The 19,078-nt window shown below is 43.7% G+C and overlaps 1 protein-coding gene across 1 annotated transcript in view; it reads right to left on the bottom strand.

Annotated features, from left to right (window-relative positions):
- The window catches only part of FOXJ3 (forkhead box J3), a 50,412-nt gene extending 44,947 nt beyond the window's left edge, over positions 1-5,465 (bottom strand). Inside the window, exons 1-2 of the mRNA XM_078858647.1 lie at positions 5,219-5,465; positions 3,926-4,016 (exon numbers count right to left, since the gene is read on the bottom strand). Of these exons, the coding sequence (XP_078714773.1) occupies positions 3,926-3,992 (67 nt within the window). The 5' untranslated portion in view covers positions 3,993-4,016; positions 5,219-5,465. The remainder of the gene's footprint in view (positions 1-3,925; positions 4,017-5,218) is intronic.
- Positions 5,466-19,078: the final 13,613 nt, after the last annotated feature.

Below are 19,078 nucleotides of genomic sequence, written 5' to 3'. Positions count from 1 at the left end.
TTTATGAATTGGCAGCAGTTATGAAATGTAAAAATGGTTTGGGTACCCAATGACCTACTCTTGCAAGTATTCCCCATGCATGTTTCATTTTATTTTATAATACACAGCAATTGGTAGAGACCAGTTGGTAAAGTTTATAAATGTAACTTTATGCAAATTTTCTACTCAGAAAAATGCTGCAATTTCAGTCTTTTTCTAAGAAACGCCTCTCACTTGCAGGTTCCCAGTAATTATGGTATGCTGTACACTGTATTTTTAGAGACTGTTGTTGAATGTATCTCAAAACCACTGCGACTTGCATGCACGTCTCACGATTCCACACCACGTGTATACAGATGACCGACACAGGAAGGCGGAAGGCATACACGGAGCATAGTAGAATCCAATACATGGCTTTTGATGTGGAAAACCTTGCCCCCACTGAGCACATTTTTAAAAAAAAATCACGAATTTGTAAAGAATAAAATAAATGCCTTAACTCTCCTCAATGTGGTTAGTCGAGTGAACTTTTTGTAAATACAGTACAGAACACCCATATATTAGCCACACGTTCTACCGTTAACCTGGCGAATATGCATTTACAAAGACTGCAATGATGGCTGACACCCCAAGAGTAAATGTAATTATCCCTGCGGGATACTAGTGGGGGATACCTTGAGCAAGAACACGTAGTAATTGTCAGGTACATTAGCCAACCTTGCATTGATTATACATGGCAATCATCTACCCCCCCCCCCACTGGCAGACTAATAGCTGTTTGAAGGCCAGATGTTGAGTCACCTTGTGCAAAAGAACAGCTGCCGCTGGGGGTGCCCCTTTCAAATGTTTAAATGAGAAGTGATGTTTGGTGCCGAGATGCATCGAACCATTATTCTCACAATTTACAGTTAATTCCTTTCCATATATTTTCAGTTTTATCACAAATAGTAATTGTGTAGGAAAGCTGCCTCTTTTGTTACGAAAGCATTCCAAGTACTACTCTACCTTAGCAACCGAATAGTATGGTCCTAAACAATATTTACTGTCTCAGCACCTTGAAGCAAGGTGGATCATTGCACTGCAAACAACAGCTAATTACGAAGTTGAATCCGCATCCTCGCTAATTGGAGAAAACGACTGCGGGAGATGCCTACCCATCCTGAGCAATTTCAACCAATGTATGTTTCTGCCTCCATTCACAACGTGACTTACTTACGCTCCCGAGTTTTCACTCGGGAGGATGTCTCACCTGTAATATAATGGGAGGACTACAACGTATGATATTTTCCACACTTCAGCTACACGTCATAAAATGGCGTTCAAATTTTGCGAGCACCAGCAATAGCAAGATAACAGCAGTGAAAAGTGCATTACTGGAGGTGATGGCAGTGTGAAAATTGGCTGTACACAACAACTCAGCTATGCAACGAAGTTTGGTGTGACAATGCATCTGCTACAAAAAAAATCCAATCATAACTGCAGTTAAACAATACATTGTTTGAAGCATTACACCGTTTGAATTTAATATTACACTGATTCAAGTTAACCAATGCTTTCAACAACTCTTGAATAATGTAAAACTAAATCTGCAACTCATTAACAAGGGCAGTGATATCCATGGAAAAGGGTGTCTGAATGTTCAGAGTATGCAGAATATCCCTTTTATACTGCACTAGCTTGACTACCCGGCTTCGCCCGAGACTTGGATTAACACACGGCCTACGCGGAGGGTGGGGGGTGCGTGACGTCAGCAGGCACACTGCGTGACGCTGCCGCATGCGGGTGACACAGATGTGACGTCACCGCTCACTTGCCGTGTAAAATATATCCATTATTTCGCCCCCCCCCACAAAATATAAAAGTAAATGTTTATACTTTTTGCATTGTGTACAGTCTGGAAGCTAGCCACATGTCAAATTTCAAGTTTGTTGCATGTCGGGAAGTACGCTAAACATTTTGAACAGACAAACATTCACAAATTTCCCTTTTATAAATATAGATGAAACTAGCTTTACGACCCGGCTTAGCCCGGGACTTGGATTCACCACACTTGGCCGCCTTTGTCTCCCCAGTGGCAATGTTCACACACCACACCAGTTACTCGTTTGAGCCTGAGTCGACCTAGGGGAGGCCCAGGACCGGTTCAAATAATCGTCACTGGTGGTGGCCGTGAGGGGGAATCGAACTCGGGTAACCGGGTTCGTAGCGCAGCGCGCTAACCACTACACTACGGCTCCCCCCACACACACGCGCACGTCCATAGGTACATATACAAGCGCTTGCAGCAGACACACAACTTTGAGGGGCCGTACGGCAGTAAACGACTGAAAGAATAAAGCAATGCTGCGCGAAGAACGCCTGAGACCTGCAACACATTTGTATGGCACTTTACTCGCGGAGGGTTGGGGGGGGGGATGCGTGACATGAGCAGGCACATTTCATTACGCTTCCGCATACGGGTCACATGATAGATGTGACGACACAGCTCACTTGCCGTGCAAAATATATGCATTATTGCGCCCCCCCCCACCCAAAATACTAAAGTCTGTTTGTTGCATGTCGGGAAGTAAGCTAAACATTTTGAACAGACACACAATCACAAATTTACCTTATATATAGACTTGTCTGTCAAAAATATTTTCAGCACCCCAAATTTACATTCTTATTATCTACTAATACATAAATTCCTTCATCTGTAAATAATACAATGTTAAAAAACCGAAGTTCATAAAAATAGGCACATAATAGCCTTTAAAATGACTAATGTGCCAGATGCCAAATCATTTCGCTGTGGCCTGTGAAATTGTATTATCTTCCAAAATATTAACTTCATATTATAGCATCTCATAACATTTTCAGGAACGATGTAGAAAACTTACTACAATATATTGGCAGCTGCAGGGAGGCTATGTTATTGTTCTTGATGTGAGCTGGAGGGGATCCCCCAAACCAATGCAATGCAAGGCAATATAATGTTGACATAAATAAGAAAACCCATCAAGGCTAATACTTCAGCATACCACTTTCAAAAGGAAAATGTACATAACAAAATGCTCATTCTTATGTAGATCATTAATGTATGTATTACACTAAAAAGTGAAACAAATGATAAAACACTAGTCATTACAGCATGATTAATATTTTACGGCTTTGCTAGTTATTGTCGAGGTCAAATGTTGCTTTTATCATATATCAATATACCTCATGTGTTATGTTCTGACCAACCTAACAGTCAAGTAAGAAATACTTTACAAATGCGTTCCTAAGCAAGGCAAGTAGAATAACCTTTTAATGTCTATTTGCAAAGTTAGACACAACTTAATCAAAATGTTTTAAAACCATAAGATAGACGTGAACACCCTTTCAATGACGAACCTATATTCAGTTGACAAGCACACCCCATGCTGGATTAGTTGGCAGGTGTCACAAAGACTTAAAAAAATACTGGCTATGAAGTTTCAATTTTAGAAATGTCATGTCACTACCACACGTGCCCATATCCTGCCACATGCCTGCAGTCACTATACATGCTCATGGATGCATTGAAACACATGTCCAAAGCCAATGGTGTTCAACATCAGACCTGATCATTTTACTTTAAAATGTTCCTGATTGCCAAAACCAGCATTAGGTTACACTTGCGGTGAAATTTACCACATGGTATAAACAACAACACTAAACACGTTTTTAAGTATTAACGATCTTCATAGATCTCAATTTTAATGCACACAATAAAACATAGGATTTAAAATTAAGATATAATATTTAGTTAAAAGCATTTCTACCATCACACTGCAATTAACTTTTGTAAGCCAGCTAACATGAAAACCACAAAATGTATACACATATTAAAAACATTTGCATGACACAATAGGTTGGAGGCACTCAAAATATAACACGCACACAAGCTACAGAGAGAGCACAGTGTAGATCACCACAATATTACCTGTTTGTAATGCTATTTGTGGAAGCCAGTCCATAGATGTCAAACTGCTTTCAAGTTCTGACGCCATTTCTCCGCTTTAATGGAAAAAATCCTTTAAAAAACGACAGCACGCAACACACGATTGGGATTAATGATATAAAAAACAGGAATAACTTAAACACACGTACAAACACACACGTCACCAACACCGTCACTACTGCCGTTCACATGCGCGTGGGTGCAAAACCTGCGGGTGAATTTCAGGGAGCTCAGCGTGCAATGCTCACTTCTTATTCCGAACGCATGTGCGCGCCCGCCTCTGCTGTACATTCCGCACAATGTGCACACACACACCATGTTGTCGGCACAATTGGCCAGCGAGACTCCCCGTCTCCGCCGCAACCGGAGCCGGCTTTCGACCGCCGACCACGCTGTCTACGCCGCGTGTTCAAACCACCACCCCCTCCTCCTCCTCCACCGGGAGGGGTGGGTGGCAAGAGCTCTCGCTGAGCAATTAAGAGCGATATCCACCAACCAGTTGAAATGTATTCACTCTGCGGTCACTGTGCGAATCAAAAGCATGGATTCTGAATCGCTGCGGTATCACAATCATAACTCAGGGACTTCCAATCATCATAATCATCACCACAATGGCTTCACAGATTGGCACGCCACGCGATTGAAAGGCAAATGCCAAGTACATTGATTCACCAAACGGCGTGTGGCGTGCGTGTGTATTGTGTATAGAGGCAGGGGAGACGGCATTTAAAATGTTAAAGCACGTCCGCGTTTCTGATATTTTTCTTCCCTCCCCACCTAAATTTTCGCCGCGCGTGGATAAATGGGACGCCCTTTAAGCAGCACAGCAGCGCCCGGGCTCGGCTCTCATTAAATCTTAAACAGAATAAGAACGCCTGCCGTCAGCAGTAGCAGCGGCGTGCATGCAACCCTGCCACGAACACGCGTCCCCCTGCACATTCCTGCAAACACGAAATCAAAATAAAACAACCGCAAGAGAACCACGACAACAGCAGCAGCATCCCCGACCTCCCAGCGCGGCAACACACGCCCAGCCGAGGCCGACGCTTCTACCCAACCAAAACCCATCGCAATTCCTCCACATCTCGAGAAACGCCACAGAGAATGACACGAGTGCCGCCACCGCCACGAAGACATCGGTTTAACCCACGGCCCCCGCTGCCACTTGCTTCCCGAGACGAAGCCTACCCTCTTGCCTAGTCTCTCCGCGGGCCTCCTCTCGGGTCTCCCCGCAGGGCCTCGTTGCCTGTGGGCCCCAACGACGCTGCGGCCTACCTCGGGGACACTTTGTACCGCCTCCGCGGCGCACTCGCACGTCCGAACCGAGACGGGGAGAGACGTCGAACGAAGGCGGCGGCGTCGTCGGCGCGGGGAGGCAGCGCGGAGCTCTCGGCTCTGTGGAGGCGCGGGGAGCTCGGGAGGAGGAGGGGAGCGCGGAGAGGCGGAGCGGCCTAGGCGAGGCGACTCGCCGCCATGTTGATTGCTCGCGCCTCTTCACCGCGTCGCGTCTCTCTCCGCCAGCACGGCGCTTCACTCACACACTACACACTTTTGTTTTAGTTTATTCGCTTAAAATTGTGGGGATTTTCAATCTGCGTGCTGCACACCCGCCTCGTTGACGTTTTGGGTTTGGGATAATTGTCGTGCCTCGTGGCGGTGGTTGTCGGGGTTTGGTTGTGAGGTTTGGCGTTTTCGCCGAGTGTATTGCATAATGCGCTGTGGGCAGGGGAGGCCGGTACTACTTTAGTGCGAATCCTTGCACGGTGTGGGGCCCTCTCCGCCCCGTGCACAGCCATCAGCAGCAGCATCAGCAGCTCCTCATCATCATCAGCAGCATCATCAGCCAACAGCAGCATCATCATCATCAGCAGCATCAACATCATCAGCAGCTCCTCGTCATTAGCTCCTCATCATCATCATCATGCTCCCCATCATCAGCTGCTCAATCATCAGCGCTTCATCAGCTCATCATCAGCAGCAGCAACATCTCATCATCATTAGCTCCTCGTCATCATTAGATCATCATTAGCGCATCATCATTAGCTCCTCGTCATCATTAGATCATCATTAGCGCATCATCATTAGCTCCCCATCATCAGCTGCTCATAATCATCAGCTCCCCATCAGCAGCACTGCCAACACAATTATAATCAACTCCACCATTAGCATCATCATCAAATACATCAGCAGTAACAGCATCAGTCAGCAGCATCATTCCTATCTTGGTTGTCATCACCTCCACCACCGACAATCACAATCACCACTTGCAGCACCCTCATTATATCCAGCAGCAGCAGTACCAACAGCTGCAGTGAAATCGTTCATCACGATCGCGTTCATCATCACGATCACCACCATCACGATATTCATTAGCAACATAACCTCCTCCACCATAATCAACAACCACCATCATAATAATCATTCGCAGGAGCATCATCATTAGTAGCAGCACCCTGCACACAACTTCCATCATCATACCTACCACCATTATTAATGCTACCATCATAATTATCAATACCACCAGCAGTGTCATCACCATAATTGACCACAATCATCATCAACAACAAAAACAATCGTCTTTCGCCACAAAGTGGGGATGACGTCAGCACGACGCTTGTGCCAGGCCAAGTGCACCTTGAGGCCACGTGAAGTGTCGAACGCCCGCTGGCAGGAGGTCACGGCGCAGACCCAGCAGGTGCCACGGGTCGACTGACTGAGATGACCGAGATGACTGAGATGAGTGCCAACTTGCTGTGCTTTATCCACCCGGTGCTCCGCTCATTGTTGTGAGCGTTGCTCCTCCGCCCTCCGTTGTTGCTGGAGGGCGACTGCCTCCAACTGCCCAGTAGCGTCCTTCACGAGCCTCCTCCTCCACAGAGGCCGATCTTGACACCGCTGGTACCACTCATCGGCAAATCCACTCAGCTCCACGTCCTCCTGAATTATCAACACACACACAGACACGCACAAAACCCTCTGCCCGCTCCATCGCCGCCACGCCAATTAAATATGCGGCATTCGCACTCGTCTGAAGCAGCCAGCGGTGCCAATTAAAAAATTACAGCGGCGATACGAAGACACGAGGAATTCAATCTCACACGTTCCGTCACCAGCACCACCAACACCGCAATGCAACCCGTCGAACGATAAATTCCACCCCAAGCCTCATAACCCAGCTCGCGACAGCAAATTATTCGGGAGGTAATGCCACTTAAGATGACAACATAGATGGCACTTGCAGATATATTTACATAGTTTATCACTAATAAGGATTTTGACTTAAAGCTTTCGTGACTGCAATGAATTCATACTCTTTGGGTCTTTCGGTAATGTCACGTAGATAGAAAAATACAAAAAATCACGACGTTTCAATCGCAACACAAGCAAACCTCTTCTGTTGCGAAAATACAGCAAACGGACTGCTGGGGTAGGAATAAATATAGCGAGAGAGCTACTGCAGCCAAAGGTTATACTGGTAGGAACGAAGTGAACCAGCCTACAATAGATTATACTGGTAGGAACGAAGTGGACCAGCCACCAATAGATTATATCGTCCGTCCGTTTGTCCGTCCGTCCGTCCGTGTAGCCCCCTACTGCAAACACTTGGCATGACCCTACAAAAACCGAGACCTAGGCCTGAAACTCTCCCTTCATATCGTACCCCCGCGTGTGTGAAAGGGAGTTAATGTTTAACAATGTTACATTCCCTGATGTTTTTAAATAGAAACATTTACATTTAATGCTTTTACATAAATAATTAAAACATTTATATTAACAATTAACTCACGGCAGCCTAAGGCCTACAGCTAGGCCTAAAGCCTAGACCTAGGCCTCAAACTCTCCCTTCATATCGTACCCCCGCGTGTGTGAAAGGGAGTTAATGTTTAACAATGTTACATTCCCTGATGTTTTTCAATAGCAACATTTACATTTAAAGCTTTTACATAAATAATTAAAACATTTATATTAACAATTAACTCACGGCGGCCTAAGGCCCACAGCTAGGCCTAAAGCCTAGACTTAGGCCTCAAACTCTCCCTTCATATCGTACCCCCGCGTGTGTGAAAGGGAGTTAATGTTTAACAATGTTACATTCCCTGATGTTTTTAAATAGCAACATTTACATTTAAAGCTTTTATATAAATAATTAAAATATTTATATTAACAATTAACTCACGGCGGCCTAAGGCCTACAGCTAGGCCTAAAGCCTAGACCTAGGCCTCAAACTCTCCCTTCGTATCGTACCCCCGCGTGTAGCAACATCGCCCCCTACTGCAAACACTTGGCAGGACCCTACACAAACCTTTAGACTCAGTGAGGCTTTCCTGGCTAAACAAGTGTAATAATACATTATGTTTATATTCTTTGGTTATTCGTTCCTACCAGCCCACCCCGCAGGGTCCTGTTATAGGTCATGGAGAAATCAATTTCATGCATGTCTTTACATTTACAGGCTAAATGTCTCACGAACATAGCTGCTCCCTTTTCCTCGATGTGGCGGTGGTGCTTGTTGTTACACACATTCCTGCGGAGGGAGCTGGTAGGAACGTTGGGTTGCTCGGTCAATGGCCACGGTCAACAGCGGCGTGGTGTATTCCGCAAATATGCCCGACTGAGGGCGGGCACAAGCCGGCGTGAGTAGGTTAAACGTTGGGTTTTATAAGGGCACCACGGGGTGACCAGCCCCTCCCCACCCAGCCCCACCCCTCCCACCCCCACCCAGCCCCACCCTCCCACTCAGCCCCTCCCCTCCCTCCCCACCCAGCCCCTCCCCTCCCTCCCCACCCCTCCCTCCCCACCCCACCCCTCCCTCCCCACCCCACCCCTCCCTCCCTCCCCACCCCTCCCTCACCACCCAGCCCCTCCCTACCCCGCCCCTCCCCACCCAGCCCTTCCCCACCCAGCCCCACCCCTCCCATTTTTGGATGCACGACGGACGGACACAATAATCCCCTGTGGGCTGGTGTAACCAGGAGGTTTCTACCAGTAATAGGCTGAATGTCTCTCATTAACATTGTTTAATCGGCTGAATGTCTCTCATTAACACAGCCGCTGCTGCTGGAGCCGTCTCACATTGACATGCTAATCTCTAGCAATACAATAGCCGAGGTATAGCGGGGGTCAGCAAGTTACAATACAAAAAACCGATAGGAGTGCAAAATAGAAGAACGCTAAGCAAGTCACTATAAATAAATACAAACGAATAAAGTATAAATTGTTAATTTTTAAACAAATGCAATGTTGGGCAAGTCAGCAAAAAAAAATCAGTCCCAGACCACACCAAGACAATACAACCCTCCCCCCCTCGGATTAGCCGAGGTTTGCCGAGCTCTGCGATCTTACATTTACTTGCAAATTCCATCTCTAGCCCCGCCCACTTACCCTTGGGTTGTACCCATCTAAAACCTATATAACCTTTGGCTGCAGTAGCTCTCTCGCTACATTTATTCCTGCCTCAGCAGTCCACCTGCTGTATTTTCTCACCTGAAGACGATTGCTTGTGTTGCGATCGAAAGGTGATTTTTTTTCTATCTACGTGACTTTACTGAAAGACCCAGAGTATTAATACGGATGTTGTTGGAAGGGTTTACTTCAGCCAGTGTTGTGCAGACAATACAATTGTACTCATCATCAACCATGGTCTATCTACAGCTGAATGAAGACCTTTCCCAAGCCGTTGTCAACACACCGTTTCGCGATGCAGCAATGCATCTCACTTATTCGCCGATTGAATTGCTACATCTCCGCGTCGGCCGTGCTCTCAGTCTTGGTTGTCTTGCATTTATTTTCAACCAGCAGCCATTATCGCTCTGCAGTACTAGTGCCTTTTCCAGAAATATAACTAAAAACATGCAGTGGAAGGCAAGTGACAATCGCAAATAATTTGTTGTGGTTAACAACCACTTTATGTTTCGATTTAAAGCTTTCGTGACTGCAGGGATTCATCTTCTTGGTTCTTTCGGTAAAGTCACGTAGAATGGAAATAATAAAGTAATAAAAATAAAACATAATAAAATAATTCTCACATAATAACATAATAATTATTTTATTATGTTTTATTTTTATTATTTTATTATTTCCATTCTACGTGACTTTACCGAAATAACCAAGAAGATGAACCACTTTATGACTGTTTTACAATTGGAACACGCGTTCTGTCAAAACGAGGAACAGAGGGGATTGTGATCATTATAATTAAGATATCACCAGACGCCACAATAATAGAGGTGTGAGTAAATATTGATGACAAACGCCAGACAATGTCTCCTTCTAATATCCATATCTTCGCATGAAGAAAAACAAATTCTCTTAAACAACCCATCAGCCGCACAAGCAAACTTGTCTTGAATCAATGTTGCTGATTTATGTTCTCCTAGATGGTCGTGCGGCTGCTGCGTTGTGTAAGAATAATCTTAAGATGTATTACTTAAAGATATACTGTATTCTGTAATAATCTAACGGTTTGTTTAAAATGTAGGAGTTTAGAATGGCCTCATATGGCCATAAAACTCCCATTCTAAGAACCAAATTCTTCAGTTATGTTGCCGTTTTGGCAGTGATGCACGAGCACAATTAACAAAACGCCGCAACGTATTCGTCAATAAAAGAGGCCTTAAAGGAAACTATAACAGACAACGTTTTGGGCAACGGTCATTATAAGCACATTCAATCTAATAACCAGATACATTTAATACGAACGCACAGTTTGGCGTGCAGGATATCCCCAAGTACACTGTGCGTGAAATAAGATGAGCGGGAATCAAAAAAGCATTTAGATTTCAAAAGAACGTTGGATAGAGATTTCCAGCTGACATCAAAACTGTCAAGGCACTACAAGTAAAACAATTGTGAAGTATATGCTGCAACAACAAGCAACAAAGATGAATAAGTTGTATTCTTTGGGTCTTTCGGTAAAGTCACGTAGATAGGTTCAAAGAAAATAACAAAAAACTACGACATTTCGATCGCAACACAAGCAGTCAAAACGTCGTAGTTTTTTGTTATTTTCTTTAAACCTACGTGACTTTACCGAAAGACCCAGATAATGAATTCCTGCAGTCACGAAAGCTTTAAGTCAAGATTTATGAAGTTGATGAAATGTATTAAGAAATTAAAGGAGAGTAAAACACATGACGTCATAATGTTCATTTAATGTGAAAGTATAAAGGAAAATCCGAGACGTGAGGATCACTTAAAGTTTTGTATTCGAAGGACGAATGACAGAGGTGAGTGACTGTTTGAGAGTTTGTCGCCAGCAAGGATATGCAAAGCAAAACGATACGGTATTTGCAACATAGCATTATATATACTTTTTTTTAATCACGAGAGCACTGTCTAGCTCAGGACTTTTCAAAATTATAACGCTATGACGTTACATTTTACACTTACAGCAATGTTGGAAATGTTACGGTTTTACTTTAAATGCCACCTCCCAAACGAGTCATTTAAAAATATATATTTAGTTGAAATACAACTTGGTCACGTGGCACACCAAGGGAAGGGGAATCAAGACAGACACATACAGGGCACGGGCTCAAGGCGAGCAGCTGGAATAAAGAATGAGTGGTGGGTGCAGGAAGGGAAGGTGGGGGAGAAGTAATGACCAGGTCAAGATATCGGGGATGAAAGGGTGATGAGGGGAGGGAAGACGGGGAGAGTGAAGGAACAAACGAGGGGCACGGAGCAGCGTCTGTTTTGACAGGGGGCAGCATGGCAAATGGAGGGATTCAGGGGATGTGGCCACACGGAAGTCAGGTGATTTGCAGGAGGCTTGAGCTGATTTAGATATATTTTAATCGTTCTACCACGAAAGGAGTTTCGAGTTAACGTGCAGAACTGGCCGACGGTGACGCATCGGATAATAAATGCCAGTTAGGTCTTGTTTTAATTTGAAATTGCTCACTGCAGATTAATGGTAGTGAAGCAGAACTTTTCAGTGCAGGTAGCTGTGGTGCCATGTATTCACCGCATGCACGGGTTCCTATGCGTCATTAATTCAAAAGAAATGTCTTGCCTACAGGGATCTTTTCAATAATACAAGCCACAGTTGACAGGCCACATGTTGCTAATGATAATCAGAAAGTAGAGACTTAAACAAATGCTGCTGAAAATCGTTGGTCCACAATGTCCATAGGCTGATAGACCTATCTGGCATTTAACATTTTTTGTTGTTGAAAGTGAACGGAGTAGTTAACAGAAACACGCACGAGAGTTTGAAGCTCAGATGGCGCAGAGACATTCGCGTGTGTGCAGGTGCTAGGTGGATTGTTGGATCGCGGGACCGTGAGAAAATGCAACAGTTTGAAGCCTTCATCTGGCAGTGGGTTGATCATAGCCGATGATCGAGAAATTCTCGTCTTGCAGTAGCCTCGTTACATTGAACGCAGTCTTTACGCGCAGTCAGTGCTAGGATACTTGAGAAAGAAGTGAGGTTTTACAATGTTTCCTTCCTATACCCAATACGTTCAGATTGTAAAGTACTGTATTGTTTCTATATTTGAAGCTTTCGTGACTGCAAGGATTCATATTCTTAGGTTGTTTCTGTAAGTCACGTAGACGGAGGCTTGTGTTGCCTCCGAAACGTCGTGATTTTTATTTTATTTTACTTTTATTAATTTTAATGTTTTACCTACGTGACTTTACCGAAAAAACCTAAGAATACTGTATTGTTGCATCCAAAAAGACAGCACATTTAATTGTCTTGTACCCCATATGGAATTCAGAATAGTGCCACCTGCAGCCTAAAACGGAGGTTGTGGGTTGCATAACTGCAGACAATTTAGAAAAAAATAATTGGGGCAGCGACTCAATTTAGTCATCTGAGGAAAACAATATTTTGGTAAAGTGTATTCCATGCGTCACACCTTCAACAGTAACCACTGCTTTTCATAGAAAAACGGTTTGCAACAGTGCACCCATTTAGGACATGCTTCAGAGGGTTTTGGTCTCTACCCAAAACCCTAGCTAGCATCGCTGTGGTTTAGATTATGGTGGAGCCCCTGTTTCACGCGACGCCCCAAACGACCGTGTGCGAAATATAACAAAGACGACTGCCGGTATACTGCAGATTTAGTGTTTACTTAGAATTTAAATTTTATCGATGTTTTAATTGCCAAATGATAACAGGCCTGCTACTTCTCCGGAGGAGCGCACACAAACGATTATATCAACCCAAATGGCCCTTGTAACAGCACAGTCAAACAACCCGACGACCACGGCTTCAGATTTCCTTCACCACAAACGCTGGTGGGAGAAAGCTGCCGAGCAACCCCCAAAAGGCACGCACGAAATATCACCCGGCTCTGGAACGGACCAAACAAAAACGTTCCAAGCACCACCTCAGAGGATCACCTCCCTTCCTCCCCTCACATGTCCCAGCTGTCAACGCCCCACAGTCCTCACGAGGAGTCCCCTTCACGGCAGCTGCGTGTGGTTTCCCCGTGTGACCCCACCCATGGCTCCAGAAACGACCCATGGGGACCAGCCATCCACTGCAGAACCTCAGTCAATCACGCCCACTGGCCAGCAAGTGGCGATCACTCCCAGGCTGGACTCCAAGGCGATGGTTGCAGTGTTGACCCACCAACACGGCTGGCTCTCGGGCCGTGGACGAGTAGGGGTCTCCCCGTGGACACGGCACAGCACAGCCCCAGGCCTACCAGCACAGCTGCCTATTTAAACAAATTCTTATCTCAATCATGGGCAGGACTCCGACCAGCACAGCTGCCGCACCGAGCAGAATGGAATCCCAACCCGTTCCCCGCGGCGGGGCCTTTTATTGAGTCACACCCTTGGTTTTTTCCAAATAAATTAGCACGGTGTGCTCATGAGTCCAATCCCTCGTGCTCCCGGGCTGATCTAATCCCACACACACCTGCAACCACTTTCGCACAACCCCCCCGCGTCCCTCGCTCCTCCTCAATCAAGAGACACCCTGCCCCCAAAACTATCGCTCTGACTGCCACACGGTTCTTAGCTAAATGGACTATTCCCAAAACATTTGGCTGGTATGATAGAATAACTGTGGACACCATCAAATTAGTGGAGCCAGCTGTTGGATGATAGTTTGCCTGAATGATTCTTAGATGCAAAATGAGACAGGAAAATTATATGAATAATTAGTGACCCGTCAGCATATATCCATTATATCATTGTTGACGACGTTTAATCTAGAACTGAAAGAGACCAAGCAGCTACATGAGCAAGCTGGTTTGATCAAATGTTTGACTTCCTTTGACCACATACTGTCCATCAGCAGCCAAAGGCAGGAAAAGCCCCAAGAGGGAAACCACTCGGGAGATGGAGCGATGAGATCAACTCATCAAGTGTTTCAATCAATCAATCAAGTATTTGTTTATTTTACACTATTTCGTGCAAAGATGAAATTTAAAGTGCTATACAGGTAAAATAAAACATTGTTAAAGACGAAATCGTAAGAACAATAAAAGCAATTTCCAGACAAAACAAAATCGCATTGTAATAAATTGCTAGCAAAGGCATATTAAAAAAAATAACACTATAAAAAATCTAAAGTAAAAGCAAGTTGAAAAAAGTTTTTTTTATTTAACTTAAAATTGCTTAATGATTGCGAAGCCCTATCTGGCCCTATCTGGCATTTTACTCATGTGCAGGAACGAGATGAATTGTGGAATTTAAAGATCAAGGAGCATAAACCACCACGCAAACTCCGGTCATCTTTACAACGGCTTTTGGCTGACCATCGAACAAAGACGGTCACTGCATCGCGTGCTTTCAGATGCGCTTCTTTGGCCGTCTGGAACGCTCTTCCTTCCGACATTAGGAAGCCACTGGAGTTATGCACTTTTAAATTTCTATCAAAAACTAATTTCTTTAGAACTTATTTTCGTGTTGAGTTTGTTGTCCTTCCCCCGCACCTCCGATTAGCACGGTTGGCTATGTACAGTGCTAAATAAGTTTAACATACATACGTCCATCACAGGACCGTGAGGGATGGCAGCAACTTTAGGAGGCCTTTCAGCAGTGGATAGATAATGGTTTAACAATGATTGATTATGCAGGGTATGCATAAAGTCCCTATACCCCTATCTTAATAGCGACTACACTCCTAGAGGTTAAGGGGTATTGAGATTTATACACGTCCTATATATTCAATCTAGTCGACAGCAACATCTGTGTAAACTGGTCAAAACCCCCCATAAAAGAATGCATGTCTCACCACCCCCCATACATAATATTTAAACTTGTGCAGTTAAATCATCCACGTGGAATCCCTCCTTATAAAGATTTGCCCATAGATCAGCACACTCGAAGTTGGTAGCATCTAATTGTGCATAATATTTTAAATTATGTATTGATACTTTACATTACTATGATCAAAAGATCTGGAATTCGGCCGACATAATCAGACCTCAGATGCTAAGCAAGTGTGAGCCTAGACATTGCTTGTATGGGTGATGATAATGCATAAGACAGGCTGTCATTGGTGGCTGCTAGGTTTTCCTACGTGTTGACCAGCAGAGGACAGTGCAGCGAAGTCCCCGTCATCACCGACCCATACTGACCAGCGTGGAAAAGTCTGGTCAAATGACCTCGTGATACTCAGAACTGTGGAATGAGACATTGAGTTGACCATGGTGAGGGCCACGTACCCCATCTCAACCAATTTTCCACAGCAAATATGGGAAATGCAGCTGCTTTTGCGCTGGCAGATTACCATTATATTTATGTACGTAATTATTTGTACGTTCATTAAAATATCGTCTCTACGTTGCAACAGCCTATATTTACAACCCCATTTTTGTGTCCCCAGATAACAGTTGTAACGTTTATGTTTAGAAATGCTTCGTTGTATCGTTTAATATACTGTACAGTATCTTGATTTTGCAGACACGTTATTCTGTATTTTCTTATGATTGACTACAGAGTATTGTTCACTTTAGTTTTTCCCTGCAATGTTTAAGTCGAGAATGTGTAACCCACACTTACAACGATGCTCCTTTTGGGTCGTGACAGACCAAATTGGAAGGGATAAACCTTGAAATGTATCAGTGCCAGTTAGTTCCCAATTAAAAGTTATTATTTTAGAGCCCTTTGTCAATCCATTGCGGGATGAAAGTCTCTCCATGTCGTGTTGGTCATGGGCAGGAGTCAGCAACCTGCGACTCCAGAGCAGCATGCCGCTCTTTAAAGACTTTGTCTTCATGACATTATTTATTTAGGACCGTCTCGTATTCCCATGTATGACGGCTCTTGAAATATAGATTTTTTTTTTTACCGAATTAGATTTTTTTATTTTGGTTACTGATCCCTGACCACGGGGGTTGTTTGGCAATACTGCAGCACGATGATCAATGTGGGTTAAACCCCGTTAAAATGTATCTTGCCCATGTCTGATACTATAAGCAACGATGACAAAACCGGAAGCCAATACTTTTTTGGGTTTTTGTGCATCAATTTCCCTTTAAGTTTATCAACAATGGGCTTCTATATTACGACACATTTAAAATGTTCCACCACAAGATATAGTGGCTGAAATTTATTAAGTATCATAAAAGATGCACGATGCCAAATAAGTATTTTTCAACGGTTTTACTTAACTTGATTCCTCTATTTGTCGTGGTCAAATCTTGTAATCAAACTTTCGTCCACTTCCCGTTGTCCAATCAATTCTACATTTTGTACACGTACTCAGATCCGGTGACAATGCATGCCTCTATCAAAATCGGCATCAATTCATCAATTAATTCGCTACTTTAAAGCAATTTACATTTTGTATGGATGCCTTATTATTTATATATATTTGTGTAGGTCAAAAACGCCGCGGTCCCTCAACTGTGGAATCGGCTCGCACAAAAAGCAGGCGCCGCGTGTCTCTGGACAACATCAAAATGTCGTCCACTTCCCGTTATCCAATCGAGTTATTTACTTTTTAGTGCACTTTAAAATAAAACCGTTGTTTTAAAAAAGTTTTTAAAGGAGTTTATTTCACACATGCTTTACATTGGTGTCACGCAAATTAGACTCCCTTCCGCATATCCCAATTACCACTAATTGAAAATTACATTCGTGAAAATTGGGAGTTGGTTCATCACATTCTCAATTTACTTTCTTTAATTTGTTTCCAAAGTAATTGGTTCATTTCGCTTGACGTGTGCAATGTTCTGTAGGTGTTAATACGTTTCGAAATTGCCTTTGTCCACGCAGTTATATAAATAGTTGCACGACAGCAAGTGGTGCAGTTCTTGCGGTGAGATAAAATGTGGATCTCCAATAACCACTTTTTCTAACCCCCCTTGACCAGCATGAACATTGGTTTAATTGTTGATTTAATTATATGGGCCTCCACCTGCTGAGATAGACACTGTATATAGGGATTAACTTTAAAATAAAAAGCACAGTCAATTGTAAATGTTGAAACGTAAATAAATACTGTAACTCTAAGTGGTCCTACGGTCTCTAAAGTGGGGTTTACTTCGTACATTTGAGGTTTGTATGGTATTCCTGGAGATTACGAACGTCCTTCCTCATGAATAATTTGAGATAAAAATACACAATTAATTCCAAAATGTAAATAATATTAAATCAGAGATGACTAATAATTACATCTTAACTTGAATTATTAAGGAACTAAAAGAATTAATTCCTGGCTAATAGAAGCTCACTGAATATTTGAATATTGTAAATTAACCTCGATTTTCTTGATTCTGCCTTTGGGTAGTCAGCCAATAATTTTAACAAAATAAGCTGCAATTGTATCAAGGGGTTTATATATTCAGTCATATCTTTGTTTAAAAGCTGAAATGCTGAAAATGCTTTGGATCATTGCTATGGATGAACTAGGCCAGAACCAGGCCGAGCTTACCATGTGTAGGCCCAGCACACTTATAAAGATTCATGCCAGCTGTGCTATTCTAATTTGTGGAAACCACAGCCTCGTGCTTCAGCACAGGAATATTCCTGGCCATTTACAAGTGTCTATGGAGAAGTAACCAGGTTGCACAGAAGTTACTGTAGCTACATTCACCGAGATACTGGCTTAAAATCTGGGAAGCCATCCGTCATTAAATCAGGTTGTCAAGTGTTGTGAGTTGATGGTCTCAGCTCAAAACAAGAATCATAAAAAATGAGGTTTCCCTTCCTGCTACTTGCCAAAATGCCAGTCCTGAGGTATAAAAGTGACATAAAAAGCAGCGCCCTCTAGTGTGGATAATAGATGTCACTTGAGATATCAGAAGCAATCTAGTTTAGTAATACATATGTAAGGACAGTACAGAGCGATAGAGGGACGGTATGGTTCCCCGGGACCATGGTTTACTAATGGACGTGCTAATGATGATTGATGAGACGAGCGTTGACAGGGTCACATGAGGGGGAGCACGGGATCCAATGGCAGGGAAGTGTATTAAGGGCGGAGATTGACAGAGCCACGTGCTGCGAGGAGAATTCGAGAATAGGGGCGTGGCCGGATCGGGCAAGGCATAAGAGCCAGCGCGAACCGGACCTGGGGGCTGTTGGTGTGGGGAATCGTCGTCGTCGCCTTGGAAGGGATCGTCTCCATTGTCTTCGAGTTGTCTTGAGACTAGAAGTTATGTTGTCTCAAAATAGAGTTGTCTAACTACCCAAGTGTATATAGTCACTCGCGGTCACTCATTGAGTTGTCAGTGGACTTTTCATAATAAATATACGGAAAGACAAGACGGTGTCTCTGAGAGCTACATTACACATGTGTAATGACAGTAGAGCACTAATGGCCACGGGAGGTAATGCCATATTTGGCAAACAGGACGAATGATCAGCACGAGACTAAAATAACACCAAATAAATATTAAATACTCCCAATTACAACTGTCAGCAGTAGCAGAACACGCGTGCCAACAAGGACCCTCAATTAATTTTTGATAGTGTTGAAGTTCTGTGAAAAAACAAGCGACTACTGGCCAAGACTATTTAGAGAATCTATCAAAATTGAAAAAAAAAATTACTGTTTGGATAGCTACCGACTTAGTGCTGCTTGGAAGCGAATCGTCAAATAATACATTGTTTAAATGCATGCCTATACAGGCCACCATACTTCTATAGGGATTACCGTTTGTACAGCTATTTTAGTACACACAATGGACAGTAGGTACAAGATCAATGGGCTCGCATAATGT

The sequence above is a fragment of the Lampetra fluviatilis genome, chromosome 1 (genome assembly GCF_964198595.1).
Source record: "Lampetra fluviatilis chromosome 1, kcLamFluv1.1, whole genome shotgun sequence".
Classification (NCBI taxonomy): domain Eukaryota; kingdom Metazoa; phylum Chordata; class Hyperoartia; order Petromyzontiformes; family Petromyzontidae; genus Lampetra; species Lampetra fluviatilis.
Note: the sequence above shows the minus strand (reverse complement) of the source record. Positions and strands in the feature narration are given on the sequence as shown.